Source organism: Mustela lutreola, chromosome 9 (genome assembly GCF_030435805.1).
Source record: "Mustela lutreola isolate mMusLut2 chromosome 9, mMusLut2.pri, whole genome shotgun sequence".
NCBI lineage: Eukaryota > Metazoa > Chordata > Mammalia > Carnivora > Mustelidae > Mustela > Mustela lutreola.
In genome coordinates this window covers 127,331,409-127,349,888 of record NC_081298.1, presented here as the reverse complement: position 1 = coordinate 127,349,888, position 18,480 = coordinate 127,331,409, and the positions used below count along the sequence as shown (strand labels likewise).

Sequence of the window (18,480 nt, the reverse complement as noted above, 5' to 3'; positions counted from 1 at the left end):
AAAACAGCTTTGAATAATAACTACATTGAAACTCTCACTCTTTAAAATTAACTTAAGGGGCGCCTGGGTGGCTCAGTGGTTAAGCCTCTGCCTTCGGCTCAGGTCATGATCTCAGGGTCCTGGGATTGAGCCCCACATCGGACGCTCTGCTCAGCGAGGAGCCTGCTTCCTCCTCTCTCTTTGCCTGCCTCTCTGCCTACTTGTGATTTCTGCCTGTCAAATAAATAAATAAAATCTTAAAAAAATAAATAAAATAAAATAAAAATAAAATTAACTTAAAAAGTCACAGCTATATAAAATAATGCCATTGTGTGCAATCCTGGTACATCTGTTTTAGCTTACATGGACATACATTTCTACTGAGTTTATGCCTATGAATGGAATTGCAAGATCGTAGGACATGTGTATGTTCATCTTGAGTTGATAACACCGGTTTTCCTAGTGTGTACAAAGAATGCCCTCTAGTTGTTCCATGTTGTTGCTAATATTTGGTATTGTCAGTCTTTTAATTTTAGCTATTCTGGGATCTGTGTAGTGATACTTAATAGTTTTAATTTATATTTCCCTAATAAATGTCTTTTTGATCATTTGGATATCTTCTTTTTTGAACTTTGTATTCAGGTGTCTTGCCCATTTTCCCAATACGTTGTCTTTTTCTAATTGACTTGTAAGAGTTTTTTATGTATTTTGGATGAGTCCTTTATTGGTTATTTATTTACAGACATCTTCTCTAGGCTTTGCCTTGCCTTTTCTTTCTTTCAGTGGTACTTGTGATGAAGTGAAGTTCCTTATTGTAATTGTAATGTAGTCCAATTTGTCAGTTTTTTCCTTTAAGATTAGTACTTTTTTGCACACATATAACAAAAGATGTGTTCAAAGATGTTCATAGTACCTTTGTTTATATTAGCCCCAAACTGGAAACACCCCCAAATCCATCCAACACAGTAGAATGGATAAATATACTGTGGTATATTCATACAGTGGGTTGCTATTTGAAAACAAATTAACTACTGCTACCTGTGACAAGATTCAGAACTTCAGAATGCAATGCTAAGTGAAAGGAGTCAGACATTTAGAAATATACATATAAATATATTTTTTAAAAATATAGATATATATTTCTGTTTAGACAGTCTAGAAGCATAAATTTTAGTTCAATTAAATATGAAACCCAAGCAGGAAGATATTTTATGTTAATGAACAATCTCAAAGTAATCATTAGTAGAATAATGTTGTGAAATAAAAGCCAATTTTCTCCTATGCATAACCTCAGACAAATGTAGGGATATCCTATCTAGTCTAGAAGGTAGGTTTCTTATTTTGTTAAATCCTCAAGTAGAAAGTAACCTTCCTGGGATCTTTGAAGCTGATATACTGTTTATAAAAAAATTTCTCAAAGCTTTATCAAATTATAAAGTTATATCAGTGTAAATTTATTTTTTATCCTATCCTAAAGTAAAATTTCAAAAGATTTTTAAAAATATGACAAAGAAAATCATCCACGATCAGCATAGCACAATATTCTTGACACTTCTTGCCAGTCTAATCTTTCTCCAATGCATAAATTTTATGCTAAAATATAGTAGACGGATGATATTGCGTATTATCTTATATCCTCTGGAATAGTAATATCAAAAGCATCCAAACTGTTTTCCAGTAGCTCAGGTAATTTTACTGATCTTTAATTACTTCTTCTTTCTTCACTTTCTCATAGTCACACATAACTCATAGAGTATAAAGGAACAACTTTTTCTGCATTTATTCTAGTAAAGTATAGACTATATTTCCTCTAACTTTGGTTTCTGTTCTTAGTTTACAGCTGACCTTGACCAGTTTGATCAATTACTACCTACACTGGAGAAGGCAGCCCAGTTGCCAGGCTTATGCGAGCCCGAGAGGATGGATGGTGCGGTCACCAACGTAACCATCAAATCAGAGACCCTGCCAACTTCACTTCAGTCTACCACTGCCAGACCCACTTCCAGGCTGAATAGTATGTGTTGGAAGAAAACCTCATTTTAAATGTCTAATGATAATGTGCACTAGTGCTTTGTTTCTCAGCATTACTTCACAGATCATTTATTTGTTGAGAGTGAACTATTTTTGCATTAATGCCACCATAAATAATGTACAGTTACTTTTATACAGGTGAACTTCACTCATCATGAATATCTTAAGTTATAGTATAACTTCCATCTTTTTTTTTTTTAAGATTTTGTTTATTTATTTATTTGACAGAGAGAGAGAGAGAGAGAGAGATCACAAATAGCCAGATAGGCAGGCAGAGAGGGCGGGGGGGGGAGCAGGCTCCCTGCTGAACAGAGAACCCAATGAGGGGCTTGATCCCAGGACTCTGAGATCATGACCTGAGCCAAAGGCAAAGGCTTAACCCACTGAGCCACCCAGGTGCCCCAACTTCTATCTTTCTGTAATTAATGTTGAAGTAAAGAGTTGATGTTAAGGAGAGCAGTTTTGTGTGTTTTTACGCAAAACATTCCATGCAGGACTCTCAAAAATATAATATTAGTCATATTATATTATCTAAAGTGTCTCCCTTGAATGGAAAAAGGGATTTTGTGCTAAAATCCTGTGGGATGCTGCATGGCACATATACCATTCTCCTATTAAAATTCCATGGTGCATATTAAAGGTTTTAAAAAGTCCTATGTTAAAGGTATCCGCTTTGATTTCTGTAATCCTGCATTTACCATACTTTCTTCATTATGGAATTCCTTTTCTCAAGTCATGTTACCCCCCTGGAGCACCATTTAGGAGGACTGTGTCGAGATGGATCACTGCTGCTCTAGCCTAAAGAGACACTTTAAAGTGTAACACTTTAAAGTGTAAAGACTGGGCTGTCAGGTTTTTTTCATCTGCCAAATTTTTAAGTTGAAGATAATAGTGGTAATTCCATTGTATAACCTTGAAGCCAAAGGAAACTAAGCAGCTCACTTTCAAAATTTGCCCGTGTTCCCAATCTAAGTCTTGTCCCAATTCTGACAAGATCAGATTTATTTATTTCAGTCTTACTGCAGCTTTTAGCTGTCATGACACAATTCCTGCAAGTTTGCCAAGATTTCCAGGAAGCTGGAAAAAAAAGGTCTTGAGTCATTTGTGACAGTTTTGGAAGCAGTCTTTCAGCTGACCAGAGCACTAGGTGTGAGCAGGAACCCAGGTTCAAGTCTTACATTCTCTGTTTATTAACAGTGTTACTTTGGGCACATGACTTTCTGGAGCTTTATTCTTTTTATCTTCAAAAGGAGAATGAGATGAAATTACTCCAAAAGTCTCTTCTAATTGGAACTAGAATTCCAATTCTAGTTCCAACTAGAGGCTCCAGATTCTGGGATACCAGACAGAGTTGGGGAAACAAGAAGGTGTAGGGCTAACAGGCAAAAAAATAGAATCTGAATATCAAATGGTTTGATCCTGGATCCCCATCCAATATGGGAGCCTGGGGGATTTATCTCAGGAGAACTAAATGGCCAGAATGAAGATGTCTAGATATGAGTATGTACAGGAAGCTCCCTAAAGTGCAAAGGTCACCCTGCCATCTAATCATCTAACAGAAGTCTCCCAGAAGACACAAGCCTCACACTCAGCTCTCACACTGAACAGACACAGAGATCACCAGGACATTGAGGGAAGTCTGCAACTTCAAAGAGTAAAAGAAACAAAAAGAGGGGCGCCTGGGTGGCTTAGTGGGTTAAGCCTCTGCCTTCGGCTCAGGTCATGATCTCAGGGTCTTGGGATCGAGTCCCGCATCGGGCTCTCTGCTCAGCAGGGAGCCTGCTTCTCTCTCTCTCTCTCTCTCTCTCTCTGCCTGCCTCTCCATCTACTTGTGATCTCTCTCTGTCAAAAAAATAAATAAAATCTTTAAAAAAAAAAAAAAGAAACAAAAAGAGGTTGCAGGAAAGCTATATAACAAGTGCCTGGGTGGCTCAGTTGGTTAAGCGACGGTCTTCAGCTCAGGTCATGATCCTGGAGTCCCAGGATTCCCAGGATTGGGTCCCCGCATCAGGCTCCCTGCTTGGCAGGGAGTCTGCTTCTGCCTCTGACCCTTCCTCTTCTCATGCTCTCTCTCTCTTATTCTCTCAAATAAATAAAATCTTTAGGAAAAAAAATTACACCTATTAAAAATAATAATAAACAAACAAAAAAACAAAATTTTTGAAAAGATATTTTATCCGTATGGGAAGAAAAAGGGGGGCAAAAAATAAGAAAAAAAATTTTTAAATCTTTGGAAACTAGATATTCAGCATTTTAAAATTTTAAGAGAAATCGTAGAAGAAAAAACTGAGGAAAACTTTCAGAAAGAACAAAAAGACCAAAAAAAAAAAAAAAAAAGGGGAAAGAAAAAGAAATAGAAAGTTGGGAAGAAGAATATTAAGATTGACCGAGGAGGGCCAATAATGATTGATAAGAATCAATCAAACAAGCAGTGAGAAGAGGATAAAAAGGGAAGAGATGATGTTTTCAAAGAAAAAAATTGAGAATGTTCTAAAACCAAAGGACATAATTCTTCAGATTGCAGTGGCTGAACAGGTATCCAACACATAACATATGAAAAAGACCTATACCAAAACTTATCATGATGTAATTATGGAACATACCAGAGAGAAAGATTCTAAAAGCTTTCAGAGAAAAGATGTGAATTGCATGCAATGAGTCATAATTACCCAAACTTGGAAGCTTTCAAGCCATGAAAAGACAGGGAGAAACTTTAAGTGCATATTGCTGAGTGAAAGAAGCCAATCTGAAAAGCCTATGTACTGTATGATTCCAACTATAAAGCATTCTGGAAAAGGCAAAACTGTGGGGACAATAAAAAGATCAGTGATTGACAGGGATTTGTTGTTCGTGGTTACCAGGGGGAGGGATGAAGGGGTAGAGCATGAGGGATTTTTAGAGCAGTAAAATTGTTCTGTATGATACTGTAATGATGGGTACATGTTGCCATACATTTGTCAAAACCCGTAGAATGTACAACATGAAAAGTGAACCCTGTAAGCTATACATTTTAGTTAATGAAGATGTGTCACTATTAGCTCTGGAATTCTAACAAATGTAGTACGTTAGTGCAGAATGCTAATAATAGAAGAAACAGCCCAGTCTAAAAAAAATAAGCAAAGGATTTTAAAAGACACCTCATAAATGAAGATTGAAAATAGCCAATAAGTGCATGAAAAGATGACCATATCATTTAATCATCAAGGAAATGCATATTAAAACTATAATGCAGTTCTACTATACATGCATTAAAATACCTCAGATTTTCAGAATTGACAGTAGCAAACCATGATGTCAAAGGTGTGAAGCACCTTGAACTTTGGCATTGCTTTTCAATATGTAGAAAATGGTAAAATTGTTCAGCAGTTTCTCATCAAATGAAACATATATTACCATGTGACCCAACAATCCATCTCATAGGTGTGTAACAACAGAGAAATGAAAGTATGTGCTCATCAAAAGAACTTGACCACAAATGTCCCTAAAGCTTTATTCATGATAGCCTCAAACTGGAAATAGTCTAAATGTCCATCAACAAAGAAATGGTACATTTATAAAATGAGATATTGCTCAGCAGTGAAAAGGAAGAAACTAGTGGTACATGACATGAATTATTTTCAAAAACAAGCTGAGTGAGAAAAGTCCGGATCGTTGGTTGACAGTGTTGGGTTGAGGCAGAGAAAATCAACAGCAAAGGAGCTTGAAGAACTTTTAGACATGACAGAAATACTCTATTTTCTTTATTGAGATGGAAGGTTATGGGTTCATATCTTTGTCAAAATTTATTAAACTGTACACTTAAAATGGGTGCATAATATTATATATAAATTTGGGACACCTGGGTGGCTCAGTGGGTTAGGCCTCTGCCTTTGGCTCAGGTCATGATCTCAGGGTCCTGGGATTGAGCCCCGCATTGGGCTCTCTGCTCGGCGAGGAGCATTCTTCCCCCTCTCTCTCTGCCTGCCTCTCTGCCTGCTTGTGATCCCTCTCTCTCTCTCTGTCAAATAAATAAATAAAAATCTTTTTTAAAAAATGAAAAAATTATATATAAATTAGACCTCAGTCAAATTTATTTTAGAAATATCTGTTAGAGTAATTTCTAACCTATAATTATACATAATTATATATATATATATATATATATATATATATAAATATATAATTAGCCATCCAAATTTCCAGTAGTTGTGAAGATGGAAAAAACCATTTTCAGATCTAAAATGGCTCAGATATTTGTATGGGATAGTCACCTTTTCTAGTGAAGGCCCTTAGGAAATGTACTTCAACAAAAGAGGGAGAAAACCAAAAAAGAGAAAGATATAAGGTCCAGGGGAAAGGATCTGAAAGGAAGTCCAGGAATGATAGCTGATCGATAAGATTGGGGAACAACCAATACAGATTGGAATCTGAATCTTCTGGAAAGAAAATTCTAGGGGAGAAATGAGATATATCTCTTTTGAGTTTATTGAAAAGATTACTGATAGGTTTATGTCAACAATGTTGAAGCATCTGAAAGATTCCCCTAGAAAATCAAGCAGATGAAAAAAATAAGACATTTGTTAATTCCAGATAAAGAAAGCATAGTACAAGAGAGGAGGTTTGAACATAGTGCACAGTGTAATTTTGCAATGAGTAATATTTGCATAATCATAAGAAACTAAGTATTAACTTTTTATGTTATAAAAAAAACTGTGATAGGGAATTGGAAACATGGGAGGTGGTAGGTATGGGAGAATTAAGACCTCATCTATCACAACGGGAAGTCAGTAATCTGAAATTGAGACATCAAGGAATAGCAGCATATGTGTATTTAGAAATAAATAGGCAAATGCCAAAAAAACCCCAGCTATACAAGTTGAGAATGGCTGCCTCTGTTAAAACGGAAGTAACCAAAAGATTAGAAGAGTTAAGGCTTAAATCTGCTTTTATTCCTAATGGACCTTTTGGCCTTGACTTTAAAAATTATGTACATATATTAACTTGATAAAAAGTAAACGTAATAAAAGAAGAAAGTGTTTTCTGGCTGCACAGGTCTGTGAAAACAGAGTGTTTTTCCTTCATAGTCTGTCCTGAGGCAAATAGCTCTTTCTTCTCTCTGAGATTTCCTCCCCTGAATATAGCTCCATGTATAAAGGTATATAAATAGGCCAGAATCTGTTAAACCTTGTGCTATAGTGTTGGCAAAGGCCAAAAGCATAGAAGGGGAAGATCCTGAGATAAAGGAGGGCGAGGATGATAGATGCAGACAGTATGGAATTCCATATAGATGAGGGGGAAAAAATAAGATTTCAGGAGGTATAAGGCTAAGGAAGTAAGTTGGGCAGAATAAAGGAAAAGAGCATAAAGGATTAGAGGAGGAAAAAGAATCTGGGGACAAAAATACGATAACCTATCCAGTAAAGAAGAGAGTAGCCTCTAATTCCCTGGCTCCTCTATCTAGCTTGCCATCACTACCTTTTCCTAGAACCAGAGTCCTTCGCTGGGTGGCTGATTCATATCTTAACCTTGTGCCCACCTGGGAAAATCAGACATCTTTCTTTAGTCTTCAGTCTTAAGCTGAACCATATCAAGTGCAAATGCCTAGAGTAGAACAGAGTTTAGTCACCATCCTATTTCACCACCTGAGGTACACCAGTTAGAACTTCTGGGTCTTTCTGCCATGGCACTCATCTTTTCTCTTGCCTTTTCTTTTCCTTTTGCCCTTTTGCACTGTATTTCAAGAGAATCTCTGGGCCACATTTTCCAGATCAAAACTGAATCTTTAGCCATATTCATTCTGCTTTTCAGTTCCATCTGTTGAGTTCTTTTAATTGTAGCTATCATGTTTCTAATATCTAGAAATTATTTTTCTTCTCATAGGAATCCATTACCTTCTATGGGTATGATAAACCTTGTAATCTGTATGGTAGTAAATTTATCATACCTACTCTAGGCCTTGTCCATTTTCTCTAAGAATATTTTTTTCCTCCAAAGTTACTTTCTTTGTTAAATTTGCTCTCTCCTTTTCCTACCATTGACTTTCCTTGTGTGTTTGGTGGATTTGTGCTGTCTGTCCATATACACTGACCAAGGCCCAGAGTGAACAATCTTCACAGCTAGAGTGTGTCTTTAGCTAAAGTGAGAAAGCCTTCTGCTCTGGCAGCAGATGTATGTTCTGATGTATAGAAGGCCTGTTTCTATGTTGCTGTTGTGAGAGAGTGGGGCTTGGTGGTGGGGAAATCCTCATCAGCCTAAGCACACACTGGGAGATTCCCTGGGCAGAACTCCCACTTCACGTCATGCTCCTACTCCTTAATTCCCAGGGGCAGAAGCCAGAGTCCTCCGCTCTTGGGGCGGGGCTGGCTGCAGCTGTCCCTGGACCTGCTCCAGTGACCACTGAGCTTCGAGTTCTGGGCTTCTTTTGGGGAAACTCCCCTTCTTGGAGAATCTTCTTTTTGTCTTGTGGATTTTTTAGTTTTGTTGAAGTTTTACCATTGGTTTGTGCCCTTTGTTTCATCTTTCAGAAACTCTTCATCGTTTGAGTCAGCTACCATAATACTTCTTTTGCCTTTCCTTCAGATGGAGATTTATTTTTCCCTTTTTATTTCTGTTGTTCTTTCAGAGGTTATTTAGAGGTAAAGTAAAATAGAAGGGATAAATCTGCCACATTGAGCCAGAAAATTCCCTTACATATGAGAAAATGAAGGACCAGAGAATGAAAAGAAAAAAAAAATACACACAAAAATTTGCCTGAAGTTTTCCACTTAGTACGTGCAGAATCAGGATTTAAATCTCAGTCTGCCTAGTTTCAAAACATCCTGTTGATACGCATACCACACACCCATGTAGTGTGACCACGTGATTTAAATAATTTTTTTTAGAAATGTACCACCAGAGCCCATCAAGAGACAATAGGAGGGTGTTGTTGATCAAAATATGTATAGTGTACCTCTGTGGCAGTAGTACCTTCAAAACCTGTGCTGTCTTTTTGACAGTCTTCAAATCCTTATCCTCTGAGGGCGGATTTGACTTCTGATACTTTTCTACGGTTATTTGGAGTCAAATTTGTTGATCCAAAAAGAATAATGCTTCTTTTTTTAAATCCAGACCTAAATTAGATCTTAACTGTGAGAAGATATATTTTCTTGAGGGACCTGTATACTGTTCTAGACAGATCTAGAATTCCAAAAATATTTGAACTTTGAGAATATTACTGGAGTAGGTGAATGATCTTGTGAAGGGGATGATTTTATGTTTGGGGAACATACACACCCTGAGCTGATTATTTTTAAAAGCTCAATCTCATTTATTTGTAGGCCATTAAAATAGTTGCATAACTCTAAAAATAATGAGGTTCAACATAAAGCATTTTCAATACTTAAAAAATCCATTTTAATTTCTCTTTTCTTAGTGTGTTGTGCCTCTTGGTAGGTATCTTTTGCTACTATAGAGCTGTGATGATTACCTATATGTAGAGATAACTTATCACATATGAAAATATATTTGAAATAAAAGTTCTAAATAGAATTGCTTGGTCAAAGGATAGATGGATTTTGCCAAATGGCCTTCTTAGATATAGTGCCACTTTACACTCAAATGGATAATGTTCTTCTACACATCCTTTCTAAGACATTGAATTATATTCTTTCTTATCTTTGCCAACCTGATGGTTTGGGTTTTTTAAGTTTTAATCTGTGAGGTTTTTTTTTTTTTAATTAGGTAGATCATTTTTCAGTGATTGCATGTGACCCGTTCATATTCTCTAACCATTTATCTGTTGGGTTTGTCCTTTTGTGTCTTGTGATTTATAGGTTTTTTTTTTCATTCAATAAGTTCATTCTTTGTCTATATCATGTTTAGAAAAATAAAACACTCTAACTGCTGTGCATTGCATTTGCATTTGCATTTGCATTTGCATACAGCCAAAGGTAACACAAAACTGAGCCAGAAACCTCTTAACCAACACCTGAAGAAAGTAGCTGAACATCAGAATCACTAGGTAGTGAATTGTCTGTTAGTGGAGTAGAATGTGCAAAAGCCACTCTAATGGTTAGACAGTGCTTTCTACTGTGTGTAGAAATGGTTGGATTTTTTAGTAATGTGACTTTGTTTTGGCTAATGGAGATATAAAGTTTTCCTTTTAGCCAGATTTTTAAAAAGACTTATTTATTTATTTGAGAGAGAGAGAGAGAGAGAGCGCACGCACAGGGGAGGGGCAGAGGAGAGGGAGAGAGAATCTCAAGCAGACTCTGTGCTGAATGCAGAGCCCACAGGGGGCTCCATCTCATGACCCTGAGATCATCATGACCTGTGCCGGAATCTAGATGCCAGCTGTGCCACCCAGGAGCCCCTAAGCAGATTTTAAATGGAGAAAATACGACGTTGAGCCCTTTGCAAAGATGATAAGAAACATTAATAGCTTGATTAGGGATCCCTAAGCGCTTGTTTTCTACTCACTTCAGCTTCCCTTCTCCATCACAGGGACTGGGAGAGACATCAGTGCTTCCCTTTACAAATTATCATGCCTGTCTTGTGTTGCATATATACATACTTACTTTTGAGATAGGGCACAAACATGGCCAAATATCATCGGTTTATTCCCCTAAGAGAAGATAATGTGTATTTCTTAGAACATTCCAATAAATCCTTGAATTTTTAGTAGAAATAAATTTCTAAAAGAAATCTTAAAAGGCTGGCCTGACTTTTAGAATAAAAACTAACTTCTCTGGGGGCACGTGGGTGGCTCAGTCATTAAATGTGCATCTTGGGCTTGGGTCAGAGCCCCGCATCTGGCTCCCTACTCGACAGGAAGCCTGCTTCTCCCTCTCCAACCTTCTTCTGCTTATGTTTCCTCTACCGCTATGTCTCTCTCTGTCAAATAAATAAATAAAATCTTTTTTAAAAATAGAATAAAAACTAACTTCTTTTTGTCCAATTTTGTCCAGTGTATTTTCTTAATATTTTCCCCTAGTAAAATGAGATACTGTATCCTGTTACGGAGTCAAATAAGATATCATATAGTCAGTATTAATGGTAGACAGCCTTATAAATTTGCTTTAACTCTTAAATATAATTAATTTTAACTAGGTTAGATTTCTGAAATAGAATAGGACTAAAGAATTAATGTTTGGAGTAGAGCAATGGGTCAACTTATTTGACCAACTTCCTGTTTTAAATAATGATAGGAATTAAGTGATTATTTTCCCATCATCATTTGTGGTTAGTGTTGTTTGTTGGGTTTTGTTTGCTCTGTTTTGGGAATCCTACAGAGTTTGATTTTTCTATCATTTGTCACGACAGAGAAGACAAATTTAACCAAAAGCTCTAATTATTTGGATTTAGAAATGAATGTGCTTACTTAGAATCCTATACTTCACTCATAATAAATGTTGAGGATATTTCACATAAAAGTGAGCCTAACATGTTCTCTGTAGTTAATAATGATCAATATCTACCATTAAACACGTTTTTTCTCAGGCATTCCTAAATCTACTTATTCTCCATTCATTAGAAAGAAAACATAACTCCAAGGTGGGGCATCTGGGTGGCTGAGTCAGTTAAATGTCCTACTCTTGGTTTCAGCTCAGGTCATGATCTCAGAGTCATGGGATCAAGCCCCATGTCAGGTTCTGTGGTGGGTACAGAACCTGCTTAAGATTCTCTCTCTTTCCCTTTCCTTCTCTGCCCTCTGTGCTCACATGCATGCTCTCTCTCTCTCTCTCTCTCAATAAAATAAATAAATAAATAAATCTAAATTCCAAGCCATTTTTAGTTGTTTTTTAAAAAATTACATTAGTTTGCGAGGACTGCCATTATAAATACCACAGACCAGGTGGTTTAAACAACAGAAATTCATTTTCTCATAGTTCTGGAAGCTAGAAGTCCAAGCTGAAGGGGTTGGCAGGTTTGGTTTCTTCTGAAGCCTCTCACGGTCTTGTGGATGGCCATCTCCTTACTGTGGCATCATGGTCAGCCCTTTGTCTGTGTTGTCTGTGTCCTAATCCCCTGTTCTTATAAGAACACCAGTCCTGTTGAATCAGAGCGCACCTTAATGGCCCTATTTTAACTTAATCACATCTCTGAACACCCTGTCTCCAAATACAGTCCCATTCTGTGCTACTCAGAGTTAGAGCTTTAACATATGAATTTTGGGGGAATACATTTCAGCCCATAACAATAATTAATTAATATATATCCATTTTCAGAAATTACAGATAACCATTATAAGCATTAAAAAAGGTCAAAGTCAAAAAAAAGAAAAGTCATCCTTAATCTTACAATCAAAAAGCAACCAAAGATATACATACCCTTTCATAACTTTTTCCTACTAATACACACAAAATAATTTATAAAACTAGAATTATTCTGAACATAATATCTTGGCTTATGGACTTTTTTTCTTTTTCATTTAATGGCACATTATAAATATCTATACCATGGTTCCTTAATCAGTCCCTACATTTCTGGAATTCAGATTATTCACAATTTTTTCTAGTCTAAAGAGTATAGAAATAATCGGGTTTCCCAAAAAAATGCCTAAACAAAAACCTTCTAGAATGCATATAGTATTTTCTTCCATTATAAAACATAACTAAATCTGTCTCTTCATTTGTCATCATCGTAATCATGGGTTTTTACACTGTTATATAGCCAGGTTCTCAGTTAACAGTTGCAAAGCTTTGTCCATTTTCAGAATGGCCCCAGACTGCTGTGCCCTTTAGTTTCTGTTCCTGCCTGATACAGAACAAAAGAATTTTATCTTGTATTTGCTGCTCTCGTGTCATGATAACATCTCTATCCCCACCTGTAGCAGATCCTAATGTCCTCTAGACTGAAAAAGCAGTAGCCAAAATTGTTATAATTATCTTTAAAAAGAAATAATTTCGGGAGGCGCCTGGCTGGCTCCATTGGTGGAACATGCACCGCTTGATCTCAGGGTTATGAGTTCAAACCTCACATTGGGTATAGAGATTACTTAAAAATAAGATCTAAAACATAAAATTTTTTTTTTTAATTCTCACAAAGTTCTGAGTGAGTCTCCCTATGATAACATCAACTTACGTGCGAACTTTTTTTTACATCAGATTTTCTTTGGTTCAGAGAACTTTTTCTTACTTTCTCACTGGTTATTATGTGGCCACATTCTAGACAGTTTAAGTTTCTGAAAAAGGGGCCAGTGTACCACTGAAATAATATTTTATAGGGGATATCTCATTCTTCCATACAATATATTGTTTCTGAAAAATACTTTTTATGTATTTTTGTGATACTGACTTCTTACCTTTTCTTCTGTAATCAGGGTTACCAGAGCTGGAATTGGAAGCAATTGATAACCAGTTTGGACAGCCAGGAACAGGTGACCAGATTCCATGGGCAAATAATACAGTGACTCCTGTAAATCAGAATAAGCCAGAAGAGTGAGTAATACATTTCCTACCTTATAAAATATCAGATACCAACTTCTACAACAAAGAACTATTTCCCAGACTGGATTCCAGTCTTCATTTTATTTTGTGAGATAGTAGTAGACAAAAGAAAGGAGGATAGATGGGTGCCTGGGTGGCTCAGTTCGTTAAGCAACTGCCTTCAGCTTAGGTCCTGGTCCCAGTGTCCTGGGATTGAGTCCCGCATCAGGCTCCCAGCTTCACAGGGAGTCTGCTTCTCCCTCTGACCCTCTCCCCTCTCATGCTCTCTCTTTCTCAAATAAATAAATAAAATCTTTTTTTTTTTTTTTAAAGAGGGGGGTATAGAGGAAGACCCCACATTAAACAGATTTATTTACTGTGTGACTGCAAGGCTAGTATGTATTATAATTACTGAAAGATTGATATAGTATCCAGCAGTTGTTTTCTTTTCATCTCTTGCTTTGCTTTGATTGATTACTGTAAAATTTCTGAGATCTGTAGATGAATTGAGCTCAGTGTAACAATTATTATAAAAGCTTTTGAGCTTTTAGTTGTATAATTATTTTGTCCGGTGTTTCTCTTTGGAGCAAGATGATATTAAGAAAAGAAAGTACTTTTTGCATCTACTCAGTGTCCCATCTTGATTAGAATTTAATTTCTTAATTGACATGAGTAGCTCCATTCCAAAACATTAGAGTACATCTCATGCATAGCAACCAAAGGGTGACTAGACAGTGTTGAGTGTGGTTTAGAGCTTTAACTATGAACTGTATTCCCATTTACCTTCCCCAGAGAGGATTCCTTATAATTATGTTTGTACTATTAGTATTATTTTCCATATATTTCTGAGTTTTTTGCATCTGTTGGTATCAGGAGGATTAGACTGTGTATTTCCTCCATGTAATCAACAGGTTTTTTTGTTGCTTAACACTGAGAATGTTTCATTTTCCTAGTTTGATTTCTTTTGTAAATGGTAATCATGTTATTTTATGATTAAATCAATATAATTTGATCGTCTTTGAAACTTAAGTATATATAGAATAAATCTTGCTGTAGGCTAGATGATTTTTTTCCCTGAGATTTTTATTGATTTTTATTTTCGACTTTCATGAAGAATTCTTTTCCCTTTCTTAACTATGTTTAGTTAATTTTTCAAGCTATTTCTATAAGCAAAGAGCAAGAATATGGAAGCAAATTTCAGTGACTGACAAAACAGTGAGAATATATTCAAGCTTCATACAGAACATTTATAAATTTCTACACATAAGTATAGAACATTTCATTGTGTGATAATTGGTTGAAAAAGCGTCTCCACAGAATTTTCTAGAACAAGATTTGCATATTTGTGTGTATCTCATACATATATATGTATATATCTATGTTTATGTTATTGAGATTGAATACTTATTTGCTATGTGAGTCTTAAACTCTTTTATCTTTTGATTCTATTAGCCAGTGTATTAGTTCACAATTAGATGAGCTGCTCTGTCCACCAACAACAGTAGAAGGAAGAAATGATGAGAAGGCTCTTCTTGAACAGCTCGTGTCCTTCCTCAGCGGCAAAGATGAAACTGAGCTAGCTGAACTAGATAGAGCTCTGGGAATTGACAAACTCGTCCAGGTATTCATTAAAACTGGCATTATTTAAACAATACAATCCTGAGAAGCTAGAAAATTATTTTTAAGCAAGATTTGTCAATATTGGTCTCACTGTGTTTAAGTAGTTTTATAACTTATTCTTGTGAAAGTTATCAAAATATACCTAAATAATGAGGTTTTTAAAACAAAAAAAAGTCATAATAATTAGAAATAGTTAGAATCAGAAAGTCTTAGCCTTTCACTATGGACCAGAATCTTAGAGGCTCCCCCTAGAAGAGAATCCAGATTTATATAATGACTTCTTATCCTAGGACTTAATTTATCCTTTATTCTTGCTAAACATCAACCTGCACATCCCATGATAGTCCACCTTTGGGCATTTTTCACATGGTGAGGTTGAAAAATCAACTTAGTGTTTCATGACCAACATTTTTAAAGTAGTAGAATATAAGAAAAAGTGGAAGTTGTATTTCATAAAAATTTCCTTTCAGTTACATACACATTTGTGCATGTGCACACACACACACACTCAAGCACACCAGGTCATAATTTAAATTATATTTTTACAATGAATAATAGTTATCAATTTTAAAAGCCATAGTTATGGCATTCTTTTAGGCCAGCTATGAATTTTTTTTTTCAACTAAGAGGAAAGAAAGCATGAATTCTCTATTTGGGATAGAAAAATGCCTAACTTAATCCCTCCTATAATAATACTTCTCATGGTAAGCTACTAAATGTAATGTTTGTTGACTCTTAGGCTTTGCAGTGTGATTCTTTTCAAACCTTTTGGCTTCATTCCATTGATTTTAGCCTGTGTTTTAACCATGTTTTTGTCTCTTTTTTGAGATTTTTAAACATCTCAGTTGATCTGTTATTCCATTTCAGAAGGAAATTTCATAAGTGATTCCCTTAGATAGCAAACTCCTAGAGACCTTCATGAATTCAGCATAATATTTTATAATAAAACTTTCTAGAGATAACGTATTCTCAGATCCAAGATTATATAGAGAAGCATGTCATATAGGCAGTAATTTATTTGTGAAATGTTCTGGCTTATTTTCCAACAGGGAGGTGGATTAGATGTCTTATCAGAGAGATTTCCACCACAACAAGCAACACCACCTTTGATGATGGAAGAAAGACCTAACCTTTATTCCCAGCCTTATTCATCTCCTTCACCTACTGCCAATCTCTCTACCCCTTTCCAAGGCATGGTCAGGCAAAAACCATCGCTGGGGACTATGCCTGTCCAAGTGACGCCTCCCCGAGGCGCCTTCTCACCCGGCATGGGCATGCAGCCCCGGCAGCCGCTGAACAGACCTCCGGCCGCGCCCAACCAGCTGCGGCTCCAGCTTCAGCAGCGCTTACAGGGCCAACAGCAGGTGAGTCATCCCGGGTCTGCAGGGAGCACTCTGAGAAGGCTTCTGCTAACTCGTGCTGCATTGACACTGCCCTCGGGCTAGAATAAAGGTATCAGGTCAAAGTGTTCCCACAACCTTTGTGAAAAACTCAAAACACCATCCTTGGTCGGCAAGGATAAGGTAAAGGAGACTTTCTTTCAGTTAAAGACAGCTGGCTCATAACAAAGTACTCTTGAAACTCACTATTTAAAAGCAATTTGCTTCTATTTTTTGTGGTAAGAAATATTTAGGATGAACATCGTATATTATTAAATTAATAAAGAGAAATATGTAGCTTAATTTATAAAGTAGAGCATCAAGAGATACTGTTATGATTATTGAAACAGAAAATGAAATTTATGTTGTTTGAAGTTGGAGTGATTGAAGCTTACTGATGTTATTGCATTAGGAGAATGGAGGAAAGGATAATTTGGGGATCCTGGGGAGCTGGGTGCGTTCAGTCTTCTCTCTCCTTACAGGTGATGAGTGGGTATAGTGCCATAAATATTTAAAATTGTCTAAGCAGCAAATACAGAGATAAGTAAGCATCAAGAACCAAAAAAGCAAATCGTTAAAAGTATTGTCTCCAGGGCAGGGGGTGTGCCTGGGTGGCTCAGTCAGTTAAGTATCCTACTCTTAATCTCAGCTCAGGTCTTGATCTCACGGTCATGAGTTCAAACCCTGTGTTGGGCTGCATACTGGGTGTGGAACCCACTTAAAAAAAAAAGTATTGTCTTTGAGAAGCAGGACCAGGGCTATAGATTGTTGCTTTTTCTTCTTAACCTTTTTGTATTTTCTTAATCATCTGTGTATATTGCTTTGGATTTTCTTTAAAGTATTTATTTACTTACTTACTTGACAGAGAGAGATCACAAGTAGGCAGAGAGGCAGGCAGAGAGAGGGGGGAAGCAAGCTCTTCCCACTGATCAGAGAGCCCAGGGCTCAATCCCAGGACCCTTAGGTCACGACCTGAGCCGAAGACAGAGGCCCAACCCACTGAGCCACCCAGGTGCCCTCTTTAAAGTATTTAAAGCAATTTCCTAGAATGTTACAAATTCAGGAAAGAAGAGAAATAAGGAACTAAATTATATTAGAAAGGCAATATTTTATAATGTTATAAGATCTCTAATTTCAAGTCCTAGTTCTAACTTAGGTGGCTTGACAAATTATTTACCCTTTTAAAGCCTCTGATTTCTGATTATATCCATAAAAGAAATACAGTAAATAATTTGTCTACCTCGTAGGTGGTCTGTGGATTGAATGAGTGAGATAGTAAATATAATAAAGATCTTAGCACAGTGTCAGTAAGATGAGATGGCCTGTATAATAAATGCTAATACATTGGACTGTCCTTGAGGAGAAAAAATTATATTCCTTAATCTCATACCATACATAAAAATAAATTCTAGGTATTTTAATGATCTAAATGTGAATATGAGATTTATGTGGCCCCTAAAAGGCATAAGGGAAAAGTTTGATGTTTGCGTTAAAATTTAAAACTTGTAAGATAAAAGACACCATAAACAAGGTTAAATGTAGGCTCAGGGAAGATATTTTCAACACTGTGTAAGTGACAAAGAATTAGTGTCCAGAATACAATAGATTCATAACATGGTGTTCATAATATACCCACCTCGCTAGACTAATACCATCTCTTTACTCGCTGTTCATGTTCTCTCATTCCCACACACAGGACATATAAAGCATCTCATAGGAATTTAGGACAGTGCCTGATGATCTGAAAAAAGAAAGGTACAAACTCAGGACTACATCATAGTTTCTTTCTTTTAATGGATTTTTAAGATCAGTTTAAAAACATATTTCTTGACTATAAGTATATCTCATTGACGGGAATGTGGTACACAAGGAGTAAAAAGAGTCTACAATTTTATATTTGATTATACAGTTTTGAATAATCCCCAGTTGGGGGAGAGGGGAAGGAAAAACACCCTAGGAAACTAGTAGAGATTCATTGGCTGAAACTTTTAAGGAACAGCAAAAATGAAGGAGGGAGCTAGTGATTAGGAATACAAAGTTGTAATGAAGCCTTTAGATATAGTGTCTGCTCACATGTCAAATAAGCC

The 18,480-nt window shown here is 36.4% G+C and overlaps 1 protein-coding gene across 6 annotated transcripts in view; it reads left to right on the top strand.

Annotated features, from left to right (window-relative positions):
• Positions 1-18,480, top strand: part of NCOA1 (nuclear receptor coactivator 1) — a 237,361-nt gene that overhangs the window by 187,998 nt on the left and 30,883 nt on the right. For all 6 annotated transcript variants that reach the window (XM_059132487.1, XM_059132484.1, XM_059132485.1 and 3 more), the window contains 4 exons: positions 1,813-1,993; positions 13,289-13,406; positions 14,847-15,015; positions 16,064-16,378. In XM_059132487.1, coding sequence (XP_058988470.1) covers positions 1,813-1,993; positions 13,289-13,406; positions 14,847-15,015; positions 16,064-16,378 — 783 coding nt within the window. The remainder of the gene's footprint in view (positions 1-1,812; positions 1,994-13,288; positions 13,407-14,846; positions 15,016-16,063; positions 16,379-18,480) is intronic.